This window comes from Melanotaenia boesemani, chromosome 23 (genome assembly GCF_017639745.1).
Source record: "Melanotaenia boesemani isolate fMelBoe1 chromosome 23, fMelBoe1.pri, whole genome shotgun sequence".
Taxonomy (NCBI): Eukaryota; Metazoa; Chordata; class Actinopteri; order Atheriniformes; family Melanotaeniidae; genus Melanotaenia; species Melanotaenia boesemani.
This window is the reverse complement of record NC_055704.1, coordinates 10,900,304-10,913,789: the sequence shown is the minus strand read 5'-3', so window position 1 is coordinate 10,913,789 and position 13,486 is coordinate 10,900,304. Positions and strand designations below refer to the sequence as shown.

The following is a 13,486-nucleotide window of genomic DNA, read 5'->3' as shown; positions in this document are numbered from 1 at the left end:
GTTTTTGACCATGCAGATCAACTACTGTAAAGTCAAGGAAACAGAATCAGTGGATGTAACTTCAGTTTTATGAGAATGTTTGTTGCTTATTTCAAGGAGAGATGTGTTGAGACATTTATCATTATATAGACATTTTGAATTTCTAATATTAATGGATGGATTTGATATGACAGACCATCCCCAAATGACTTTTTCCTCAGCTACTTGGAAATACAACATTCAGTAAAGCTAGTACAGTTTGTCTTCAAAGTTTGTGTTAAATTTACTTGTTCATACAAGCTTTGTGGTAGTGCCTTGCAAATGACTGAAACATAGAGATAGCTATCTTAGTCTAACTTCCAGAACTTCAGAAAAAAAAAAGCAATATAAAGATGCAGAAACTGTCTTTTAGATGTTAAGGCTGGTGTAATCATACCTGGAGGAAAGCTCACTAAAGTGGGCCATGGTTATTCACCATCTTTCCTCTTTCCCCTGGAGATGCCGTGGATGTGCGCGCTTGCTGAAAATCCCACAGGACTCTACTTTTTCTGTCTTTGTGCTTTATTCTTTTTTTTCTATTCCTCCACATTTCTTTCACTGCCTCTCTCTGTGCCATGTTTTTATTGGGGCCTCTCGTCCCTGCTTCTTTTGTCTCTTGTTTCCTCTGCTGCTTCAGTCTTTGGGGATGATTTTCAGCTGGATGCTAATTCAAACTTCTTTCATTGTCAGCCTCTTACCATAGAGATTTTTGCATACGGTGCTGCGTGTCCTTTTCTTGTATTGTTTTAGTACAACAGCAGCTGCACTGACCCCCTTTTTATTTCCTCTCTTACTCAACTTTTTTTCTTTTTCTTTTTATTTCTCTTCTCAGGGTGGACCCAATGCCTCACGACACCCCCAAGCCGCCTGGTTATACACGCTTTGTGTGCATTTCAGACACTCACTCCCGTACTGATGCCATCCAGATGCCGTACGGGGACGTCTTTATCCATGCTGGAGACTTCACTGAGCTGGGACTACCCTCAGAGGTCAAGAAGTTCAACGACTGGCTAGGTCAGTACAGTTTTGGCTCTGTATCCTCACTGGGTAAAGGCCCAGTTTTCAGACATGCTTGGAAGACTTCATTAGACTCAGTGCTCACACATTATGCTGAAAGTTTTATAAAGAAAAAATTGAAACACGAGCATGTCACAATCTTCTGTTTCCACAAGTAATTTCTGCATGCCATGCAATTTAAAAGCAGTTTGCTCCATCTATAAGTTTGACTCTAATCTTCCAAGGGCATTCCCACAACAGAGGTTGTGAATAGCAATCTTGTAATGCACAAAGCAAAAAGAAAATATGTCACAGTCTGCCTATAGTTTGACTTCTTTAATGATCTAAACATGGCAGTCATGAAAGGAATGCTTTGTGGCTGCTGTCTGTTAAATCTTAGAGAAGTTCCTTGAACATAACAGAAAAGTTTCTGAGATGGCTTCAGCTCATAAGTGCAATGTCACACAATGACAAAACTTTTATAAGAGAACAAAGTTGGATGTTCAGTGTGATGAGCGTGATGTCGGAGTGACTTGATTTGTTTTTTTTGTTTTTTTTTATCAGTGCACTGGAGAGAGGGGAAAATTGTAAAACTAAATTCTGACTCTGTGCTTCAGGAAACATATAGTGATGAAAAAGAGGGCTAGATGTGATTGATGGTAAAGATGGATAACTTAGCTTGAGATGAAGTGCTGTGGTATGAGGCTAGTTTGTATTTCCCTCATCATGAACACCTTGTATCAAATCTGGATGGTTTGAGTACTCCAGGCATCCTTCAATTTGGAAATGACAGGAGAAAAACCGAAGCAAAGAAATAACACGTTTAAGTCATTGATGTTCCTGCTTTTTGTCCTTTCTACTGGCATGTATGTATGCTGCTTTCCACTATTGTGGATATGTAGAGTTACATGCAGCATCATTATCAACACAACAAGGAGCCTCATCTGCTTTTCTTAATGTGTTAAGAAAACACAGTGATTTCCATAGCGTGATATTTTTGCATCATCTGCTGCTTCCTGTGCAGTTTAGACAGCTACACCACTGCACCACCTTCCTCATGTTTCTGTCCAGAAAACACATGTCCAGCAGAAAGCCTCCCATATATGATGTGCAACCTGAAAACCTGAGCAAATTGTCCACACTTTGTAAAATAAATGTTTGGTATTAATATGTAAAAACACCACAAAATTTCAACTGCTTTACATCTTTCTTAGTAGAAACAGCAGCAAAGTACAAGTGAATATTAAGCTTAATTCTGAACAATGCAGCTCCTATTCACATATTTTCTGTTTCTTTTGTCAAATGGCTCAACACATCAGAATCTGACTAAAAAGTACCCCATCAAGACCATATTAGTTAATGCCTCTCTGCTCTAATAAAATCTTGATTTTTAAACTGCAGTATCTTCTGACAAAACTGCTTAAGAGTCATGGGGATCCTTCATGCTAGGGGCTATGCCTGCTTGGTCTCATGGTTGTTTCTGTGGGGCTCACCCATGTCTGCTTGGCTGTGGGTCCTGCACTGCAGCCCTATGGCTATGGTGTGGACCTCTGCATGCCCTTAACTGGGTGGTTTCCAGTGGTGGTGGCCTCTGTGGTCTGGAGTGGACTGGCTGCTGGTGTGAACAGATCCCTAAGATATTGTTTCCTCACAGCCGTTTCTGGGCCAGATGTTTACTTCCGTAGTAATGTGTAGTTGAACAGACAGAAGGATGGGGGTGGGTGGTGACTGTATGTTGTGTGTTGTGAGAGACTATGATTAGGAGGGTGTTTTTAAAATTGCTAGTTTTAATGTAGAGCACTTTGTGCTGTTTTTGGTATGAAAAGTGCTTTATAAATAAAGCTTGTTTTGATCTGTGCTGTGAAATTGGTTATACTTATGTGTATGATGAAGCAGTTTCTTGATGTTTTTTCACAGTTAACAGCATCAAGGCGTTTTTCTCCATTTTTTAATTACTCAATTGTCCTGCCATGCATATACACTGGGAAAAGCATATATGCATGGCAGGATGCAAGTAAAGGACAGTCCAATTAAAGAACTAATTGTTGCTTAACTATACTGTGCACATAATTGACACCCAGCAGCTTAAACTATCTCACTGTACGTTGCTACGGTACAAACAGTGCTAAAAAAAATATACTCCAATACAATAAGCATTTTCCCCCAGTATTTTGCTTCATCAGGCTTCTGATGCTCTCTGTATAACTTATGATGCATGTTTCCTTTTTAACTTAAAGCATGAAGAGCCATTTTAGCATGTTAGCCCTCGACAGACAACAAAGCCATCATACTAGGCAGTGATACTGTAAGCCTGTCAGTATGTCAGCTTATTAGCTAGCATAAATAAAGAAGCAATGGCTGATCTATGATGTTATATTTCTTGCCTTTCCAGCTGGCTTTAGACTAGCTAACACAAGTTAGCCATTAAGAAATATACCAAAAGAGCTTGTCATTTTAAATCTGACCATATGGAGTACAACACCAAACATAGGTACATGTAAATATAGATACATACAGTATTAGTTTTATATCACAACTGGAAAATCCAGGTGATCTGAGGCCTGATAAACATGTGGAATAGGTCTGTACTGACTTTTTTCCAACAAATCTTTTTCTTTTTCTCAAAGAAAAAATATGGGAACTTTACAAAAATTCAGTCATTTTCTTTTTCAATTTTTGCTCCATCTTCACTGAAAGTATCTTATCTCTATGGAGTAAGGTGGAAGTGAAAGTCTTATCATCCATTTCAGATATCTGTTAGCAACTGTAATGAAATGACCTTGTACGAAACTGACTGACAGAGGAAATAAATTGATTTTTGAATTCACAACAGTGTGAGCAAGCAGAGTAACTCTACTATCATCACCTTCATCATTATTGTTACTGTTGTCAAAAACGGCAGCACAAACCTTTCCAGGAACAGCAGAGGCCCGTTAGCGAGTGTACGGGCCTTTGTGTGTTCTTTTCTCATGGGGAGCTAAGCGGGAGGGGGGGAATAAGGGACGAACTTGTTGTCCTTCCCCTCTTTCCTCATTCACACACATGAGAGCTGCAGGGAGCGCCAGTTGCTAATCCACCAGCCTGCACTCAAGCAGCGAGAGAAGCAATGTGAGAGACAGGAAGGCAAAAGATAAACCGAGCCAAACGCACCTGCTGCTGCCTCTGAAGTTGGTCTCTCCTCTCTCCATCCTTTGCTCCTCTCCTTTCCTATTAGTTTCTCCTCCCCTGCAACTCAGCCATCATCCTCTCCCTCTCTGCTCATATAAATATTTATAATGCAGCTATTCCTTATTCTCTCTTTTCCTTCATTCCCTTCTGCTCCCCGTCCTTGTCACACAATCCATCTGATTCCAAAAAGAATGGAACTCCTGCTGTGCATGTGTGCAAAACAGATTTGTTGGGAGATCAGCTTCTGCGCCTTCATTTTGGAAGAGTCTCTGTATAAACTGAGTCTTGGTCAGGTATTAGTGTCCAACCTATTTTAACCACAAAGTGTGAAACAGTCACAACAACATAATCCACTGATTTTACTCTGCAGATGGAATTTCTACTTTTGAAATGTGATTTTTGCAGTTCGTAGCTACGTCCTTGTGCTTCTAAACTCCATTATGACATTGATTCCCCATTTTTTATTTTTTTTTATTACTCGGTAAAGGTTGGTGTCTGCAGTTATCTACTTTCATAACATTATCATGAGATCATGAGTCAGCTTTTCTGTTATCTCAAGTTCATGATAAGCCAGCCTTTTATTCTTGATCTCAACACAGGTTCTGTAGTCTGTTGTGAGAAAACACACTTTGTTTGATTGATCACAACATTCTGTTTACTGCATTGGGTTTAGGAAACGTCTGCTTTAAAGCACAGACGCTGACTCCTGTGGGCAGATAAGAATTCACCCAACTCTGCTTCAGACCTTCTCACTGTTTGCATTTTGCATATTGATTTATCTTTACAAAAAAAGAAACTTTTCTTCAGATAATGACATAATTTAACAGTTTTCACCAGGATTCTAAATTGTTTTTCTTTTTTAAATCAATAGCAGTTGTAGCTGGTAGATTCCTGAAGTTGCCATCCAATCAAAATTCCCACTAGCCATGTTTTTTGGGGGGGAAATAAGCCAAATTAAATGCAAGTGAATGTATTTAATCATAGGTATCCTAAAATTTGTGCAGATTTTCCCTCTTCCTTTTTCTCCTCCTCCATATTCTCTCCAGTCCTTTCCCTCTCACTCTGTGGTTGTTCTCTGCGATTCTTCTCTGAGCTTTTATTTTTAGCAGGAAGTCAGTCGGCTCTTGGGGGCTGCTGGCAGCTGCTCAAGGCTTTGTTACGGATGGCAAATGTTGCAGGAGAGGGGGAGAAGAGATGGAGGGGGGGCACGGAAAAGAGTAGATGAGTGAGATGGTAGGCGCTGATATTCATGCATAGAGAGTAGTTGCAGGGATGGCAGGGAAAAGAAAGGTAGAGGTATATGATGCAGAATCAGTCTATTTTTTTATTTTTTGTCCCCAAAGGAAGGCTAGGCTGCATTACATGGTTAAACTCAGCGTAAAGCCCTTGAGACCGATGCCACGGTTCTGTGCTTTGTTGTCGTAGTAATCCGTGCAGGTCCAGTTATTTGAGGAAAGAGTGCTTGTTTGGCTGTGTTTCAGCATGCTGCTTGTCAAAACATAAACCCAAATCTCTTTATTCTAATTTGGCTTGAATTTAGTAAATTCAGGATTTTTCTAAACACTAAGAAGCATTTTTTATTTATTTATTGTTTATACCTTTGTTCAAACTAAAATTTCAAACAAAAAAAGTGAACATTTAACACAAAAAAATCTAAACTTTCAAAGTTAAAAAGGTTATAGGATGAAGTTAAATACTTATCTAGTCCCAGTCTTTTGTGCACAATAACTGAAATACTGACACTTTTACATTATTTTATCAGGCTTTTTTTGCACATAACAAACCAAAATACACACTAATAGTAATACCACATCATAATTCATCATTATTTACAATAAAAATTATTTTCAATAAGCCTCACTGATTATTTCATATCTCTTAATTATATAATTTTGTTATCATTTATTTAAATTGACTTATTATTTGACATGTTTTCACGTCCTCACCACAGCTTTTGTATTATTGAACCTCTCTTGTAGAGATACAGTGAAGTTTAGCGTTTGTTCTCACAGCTGTTTTTTACACATCTATGTTCCTCTTAGACTGGATTTATCCTCCCTTATTTGAAAACATTTGGGGAACTGTTGAACAATTGATCATTTTTAACTCTTTACATAATTTGAACAATTTAAAAATCGACCATATCTCCAAATGTCTGTATTTCCCGTTTGATGAATGAGCATGGTCAGGAACCTGCACCAAAAGCAACGTTAAAAAGTGACAGTTTAGGCAGAAGTAAGCTGCAGATTACCAGGAGCTGAAAAGTGTCGGTGAGGGTAAAGAAGAAGAGGATTAAAACAAAAACAAAAAAGGTTACTGAGGATAAAAAACAGACCTTGAGCTCATGAGTTGCAACACTTCAGTCCAATTGTCTCCAATATTGGCCTCTTTGATCAGTCTTTCAGTACCCACTCATGCCTGCAAACACGCACACTGCAACAACCTTCCTTGTGGATTTTTAAGCCAAGGCATCGCTCACCCTTGTATTTGCATGTTTGTTTGAATTTACTGCCCTCGCTGTACCTAAATGACATCTTCTTTTATGCTGCATAATAACTTTAACTGGGAGAAGAAAGTGGAAATATTTTGTAGCGAGTATTGTTTCACAGTCCTGTGAAAATTTTTTATGTTGTCAGGAAAACATTGGTACAGCCATTTATTGAAAAATGTGCTAAAGTTAATGTAAATAGGATCAAAAAGTAATAACAGTTTATACAATTCTAACAAGTAGGAATTAGTAGGAACACTTTATTCATAATAGTCTGGGCCCTCTAGACAAGCTTTGTTGTAATTTCTATAAGTTTTCTTAAGGAAAAGTTCCTTAATAGTTCGTATTTTCAAGGAATTTTCAAAGATTTTTGTCGGGTGATTGCCTTTTGTTCCTTCTGTCAAGATGACCCCAAACTGCTTCAATGATGTTGATGTCTGAGCTCTTTTATATGCAGAAACTACAGGGATTCCTCCTTTGAGTTAGGTGCTTAAATTTGTTTGAATGATTCATAGCTCAGTGTTAGGTGGCTTAATGAGCCTTTAAACACCAACTTCCACCACGCTGGAGCATTGCTGATCATTTCTCTTGGAATTTTTGTGCATGCCGGATAGCCATTGCCTGAATCTCTCAACTTTTTGTTTTTGAATGACTCAACTTGTTGAACTGCCTGGCAACGAGACAGCTCTCTGATTGGTTGTTTAACATAGCAGCACTGAGACAATGACAGAAACTTTAAAAGCTAACTTAACATGCCATACACTCATATTTCCCATCCTAATTTCTTTAGAATGATTCATTTTACAATCACAAGGAGAAAAGAAACTAAATGATAGTCATGACTCAAGTGAGACCAGTCTTTTTTCTCTTCTTGTACAGTGTATGTTCCTCTGCATCCCTCTGCATTGGTAAGCAATTTATGGTCGGCAAATGGAAATTGTCCATCCATCCATACATACATACATTTTCTGTCACAGATAGTATGTGGTTGAGTCGTGGAGGCAACAGGATCAAGATGGAGATCCAAACATTTCTCTCCCTAGCAAAACTCCCAGGCTAGAAGGGATATGTAATCCCTCCCACTGGTCCTGGGTCTGCCCTTTTTCAGACAAAAACTGGTTTGAAAATGAGTGGGAAAAAAGCAGCCAATAATTTTAAACATCTTCAAAAAGGCTGGAGAACTATTGCCCAAGATCAATTTAAACATTTGACTTCACACGTCTGACTTCAAAGACACAAAATAAAAAGAATATATTTTTAAAAGTGCATGTTGGTTCAAGTCTTCTGCACAGTGTTGTAAATATAGAGCTTGTTGTGCTGTAGAGTCATCACATGGTCAAGACAAGCACAACTTTAATTCTTAAAGACTGTTTTTCCACTCATTCCCTTTCTCTCAGTCTTTAGTCATCATGTTACACAGAGCAGACAGATTACTGCGAAACAGATCACATAACTGCCCCACTATTTGCTGTTTCTGTCCTTTTCCCTTAAATTGTGAATTTCTTCGTTTAAATAATTTATTAAAGATACACTTAAAAATATTTCCTCTTTTATTATTTTATATTATTATTCATTTTCAGAAAATGCTATTTGAAGCCATCTGAGATTCATTTTTGTGCAAAGAAGCATTGTTGAGCTTTGATGACAGCAATTAAACAAGTGGAGACATACCCAAGGCAACTGATGATGGGATGATGGGGTAGAGGTTCTCTGCCATTCTTTAATTAAATTATTTGGAACCAGAACGAGTACAAGTCACTATGATTACTCTGCTGACTTATTTGGGTTGGGCTGCATGTGTCATTATTTATTTAGATTAAAATACTGTAGTCCAAAATTCCAAACTCCAAATATCAAGCAAGCAGCTTGTTTCCAAAAAGTGGATTCCAGCTCCGCTGACTATGTCTTGCCAATTTTGTTATATTTTTGTTTGATAATTATTTTTCTTCATAACAACTTTTTCCCAGTGGTTAGCAAGACTGGGCTGCAGGCAGGCCAGTGTAGCATTTTCTTTTTTTTCTATTTAGAAGCCATGTTTTTGCAATATGCAGAAAGTCTGCTGTTAATGACGCAGTTATTTGAATTGGGTATGTGGCTGCAGGGGAAACATCCAATACCTGCAGGACGCTGGCCCTCAAGGACCAGAGTTGGTGATCCCTGATCTATTCCATCACATAGCTCAACTTTTTAAAAGTTTTTAAGTTGTAAACTTGCATCAAAACAGTGTGACATCACATCTTCCTTACACTTTACACATTTTAGGTTGTTTGCGTCCCACTACATTCACCAGAGGTATTTAAGCTTTCAAAAGTCATGAGTGAAACCCAGCCACACATGGCAACAAAGAACCTTCCTCTGAATAAAATTAGTAAGGTCTACAGTGTTCAGGATGTGTGTTTTATCTTTTTATTTAGCACCGCCTGTACTCTGCACCCCTTTACAGCTGAATAATAGATGAGTGACACCCATGACGCGATTGCCATGTAGGCATTTATTTATTTTTTATTCCATCTTTATCCCCCATCTGGTTTTACACTCTTCCACTCCTTCTGCTCTTCTCTGAACCTCCTCGTTACCTCTTCAGCTTCCCTCATTCTTTTCCCAGATTGCTCCTTAGCTCTGTAACACCGAGGGCATTAAACTTTCATGACTGCTGTCTTTTTACAGCTCTTTTTCTCTCCGCCCTCTCACACTTGCTTTCTCTTTTGCCATTCCCTCTTTCATTCCTTTGTTCTTACCTTCCCAAGCCAAATTTAGTCTTCATTCCTATTTTCTCTCCTCCTCTACACCTCTCATTTGCTTCCTTTTTGTTTAGTCCCCCCTCACCCTACCCCCTTCACTTGTGTTTACACAGCAGTGAGCGGTGCTGGAGGAGAGCATAACGAGGAGGTTTGACACTTCCTTTATTGTTTTTAATGCTGGCAAACTCGGCAGAATTTCAAGTGACTGTAAATTTAAGAAAGCATTTCCCATCTGTCCCTCACTACTTTCGTATCTTCTATTTGCACACTTAAAAGACTGCACTGCTTGCACGTGTATGTGCAGGAGAGGGAAAAGATGCAACGGGCTGTGAAATGGTCTTAGAAATATCCACTTTTTCCCTCTAAAACTAATTCCCTATTATATTTTTTTCTTTAACATTTCCTAGACAGTGAGGCCTTTGTGGATATTGTGATGGATTTCCTTCTCATTATTTCTGGTCTCCTTTTTTTTTTTTTGTTGTCTGTCAGTTTGTTTTCTGGGTCAGCACCAGTGCTAGTGATTTCTTGTATGCAAACTGCTGCTAAATGCAGCTTTTACCTTCTCTTTCTAGCTGAAGCAGACAGCAAACAAACCAAAGCCAAGCTGCTGGAGGCTGGAACAAAAGAGCAGAGGGGAGTCAGATGTAAATCAGATTGTTTACATCTGCAGGCATCAAACTTAGGACACTTAACCACTAGTGCTGCAACAGAGTCTGTAGACTTCCTAATGAAAACATATGAGTTTGCTCAAAGCACAGCTGTGTGTCATTATTTCTAGGGAATTAACATCAGAAGACACATTCTATTATAATGCAGAGAAATTACTGCATATTACTTTTGTCTGTTGATGACCAAGTTTGATGAAGTAGATCAAAACAAAAGAAAAAACTAAAAAACTCTTAAATGTAATTGAAAATCTTTGGAAAGAAAAAACTACAGCATACTCCCATTTTCTCTAAGTGTGAGTCATCCAATGATGGTTCTCTGTAAACTTGTTTGTGTAATGGAAAGACTTTCGCTAACAGCTAATCCAGCATAGTTTTAATAACTTCACTAGAAATAATTTTGAGTGAGACTGTCCCCTCGACTCACATATGGCTCATTGGTTTAAGCCGTTTTTACTAGTGTGACGGCCCGGTTATGTGTGTTGTGTGGTAATGGTGTCTGTTTTTTGTGCGATGTTGCAGGAATTGCTATGATTGGCTAATTGCATCATCCACCCAGATTTAGAGCACCCAGAGCCTGAGAGTTTAGGATATATAAGCTCCAGTATTCCAGACAGCTCGGCTCTTTTCCACTAGGACTTTGTTTATTTTAGTTTTTGTTGGGTTTAGGATTTGTTAAACACCTTACTGGTGTTTGCCACTATGGAAATAATTTCAGTGCATATGATAATCAGTCATATTTACTCATATAATAATCACACGTGTAATCATTGTTTTTATTCATATAATAAATTTTTTCATTTATTACCTTCAATTACATTTTCATAATGTGTATTTTCCTTATATAGAACTTTGAAGGTATTGTTTTTGACACGGTCTGAAATCCGACAGCGGCGTGATGACTACCGGTGGACAGTTCTTAATCCTACCGACAACACCATTTGTTGTAGAAAAATAACCAAGAGTCTGGAATGAGTAATTAAAAGTTTATTACAGGAGAAGTATAAAATACAGGCATTACTTGCAAGTTGAGAGCTGTCGTCCTGACTCCAAAAGCCAGCAGAGAACTCTAACTTGCTGCATCAAAGAAAAGTTTTATTCAACCCAACTCTAGCTGAAGGCCAGTCTCTAAACTGATAAAAGAAGAAGGGCGACTAGAAGGCACCACTCTCTTACCGTCTCACCCAAACAGGCTAGTATTTCTAAACAACATCTATCTAGCAGGTGCCCACCAGTCTCAACTTTTCCCATGTAATTGAAGGTAATAAATGAATAAATGTATTATGTGAATAAAAACAATGATTGCACGTGTGATTATTATATGAGTAAATATGACTGATTACCATATGCATTAAAATGACTTCCACATCACGCTCACTGATGTCACTGATTTTACTGACCATCCACACCCTGCAACTTATGATTGGTTTTGCTAAAATAAATCATTTTAATGGGCCTTTTGGCATCCTTTCTTATTTTTGTCAAAACCCATGAGCCCAAATAGAGGCTCCGTTTTGGTTCATTCATGGTGGGGTGTAATCGGGTTCAGGTGGACAGTCTGATGCCTTTTTTGGGTTTTGTACTGTTTGTTGTAACCAAAGTTTCTGTCTAGCTTTGGTGTTGGATGTGGTTGATGTGTGCTGGCCTGGTCTGAAGTGTTTTTCTTTTGCTTTTTTGTTTTTTTTTTGTTTTTCTTTTGTTTGTTGTACTGATGCGTGGTGCCAGTCTCTGGGATTTTAGTGTGTTCTTGTTCTTTTGTTTGCTTTGACAGCAGAAAAAGAAATAATTTGTGTGTGTTACGACTCAGGGAAACGACCTGGAGGTCTTGCATGGACATGTAAGTTACACGGGTTAATGTTAATAAGAATGTGGTCATTTGTTGGGCATGCTGTCGTTTCATGTCTGTTTGTGGATTTGTAGCTTTTGTTTGTGATCTGTGATGTGGGGGAGGAAGAGTGTTGTAGAATTTATATTCAAGTTAGTGCCACAACATAACCAGGAAACTGCTTTAATGACTTTAGCCTATTACTAATGGAATGCTCAAACCCAAACAAATATTTAATAATATTTAACATCCAGCCTACAGAAAGGAAGGGCAGGGGTTACTATCAGAGATCAAACACACTTTAGTAACAATTATTTCTTCCATCTTCTGGCATTAAACAAGAAATAAGCTGCGTCTTGCTCGTTGATGAAGTACAAACTGCTGATTACCAACAGATCTGATTATTTGTGACTGTGCTGATTTAAGTTGCTCCCAGTAGACTGCTTTAGTCATTATTAAATAGAACTGACTGTTTCTGTGTTAGTACATCAACACAGTTTTAAAACATCACCAGCAAAACTGGACCCTCCCATCAACATTATTTCTGATTTGGAATCAAACACTAATTTGTACATTTCAGTAAAAATGTGGCTATTTTGAATTTTCAGGAAAACAGTTTTCTGCAGGAATATTTAGCTTAAACATTACAGTAGAGCATTTTTAGCTTATGATCTTTCTTTCAACTTTGGCAGATGTATTTCATTGAAAGGGGATTTTTTGCAGTATGAGTATTATAGTTATAGAGGAAATTTATGAAGGGGTTCATACATTAGTGTTTGATAAAATGATTAAATTGATTAAATGTTTGATATGCCAAGGCCTTTCTTTGTTAAAGTCTGCATGTTCTCCCCATGTATGTGTGGATTGTCTTCAGGTTCTCCAGCTTTCTCCCACAGTCCAAAAACATGCATTTTAAGTTGATTGGTCACTCTAAATTCTCCCTAGGAATATGTGTGAGTGGTTGTTAGTCTCTCTTTGTTGGCCCGGTGATGGACTGGCAACATGTCCAGGGAGCACCCTGCATCTCGCATGCTAATTGCTGGGATAGGCTCCAGTCTCACTCTCGACCCTTAATTGGGATAAACTTGGAAATGAAAGAACTAAAACAATGGATTTTTAACAGAGTAAACATTTCAGCTTTGAACCTCAACTCCACCCTCAAAACTATATATATATATATATATATATATATATATATATATAACTTTCATTTTGTATTTCTGTTCTAATGACATGTAATTAAATCACATGATATAGAGTTTAGCGTCTCAATATTTACTTGATGAAAAGCTCATAAAATTGTCTGTTAAGCAAAAATCTTGAAGGCAATTTCAGCAAAATTCTACAAAAAGATCATTGGGGAGACGACGAAGGGCAAATGAAAAATGTGAGTTGGAATCCAAAATGATTGGATGACATGCAATCTGATCAAATTTGTGTTTTACACACGTTTAAACTAGTGCACATTTAAATTGTTTGTGTGTGTGTGTGTCTTATTTCATTTTAATGGGTTGATTTTAAGGAATTTTACATTGGTTCATGCAACACTATTAGATAAGTTGATCCAATATAGTTTTCCTGTGTG

General features: G+C 38.0%; 1 protein-coding gene across 2 annotated transcripts in view; it reads left to right on the top strand.

Moving 5' to 3' along the window:
* Positions 1 to 13,486, top strand: part of mpped1 (metallophosphoesterase domain containing 1) — a 77,623-nt gene that overhangs the window by 14,926 nt on the left and 49,211 nt on the right. For both annotated transcript variants that reach the window (XM_041978036.1, XM_041978035.1), the window contains exon 3: positions 851 to 1,032. In XM_041978036.1, the coding sequence (XP_041833970.1) occupies positions 851 to 1,032 (182 nt within the window). The remainder of the gene's footprint in view (positions 1 to 850; positions 1,033 to 13,486) is intronic.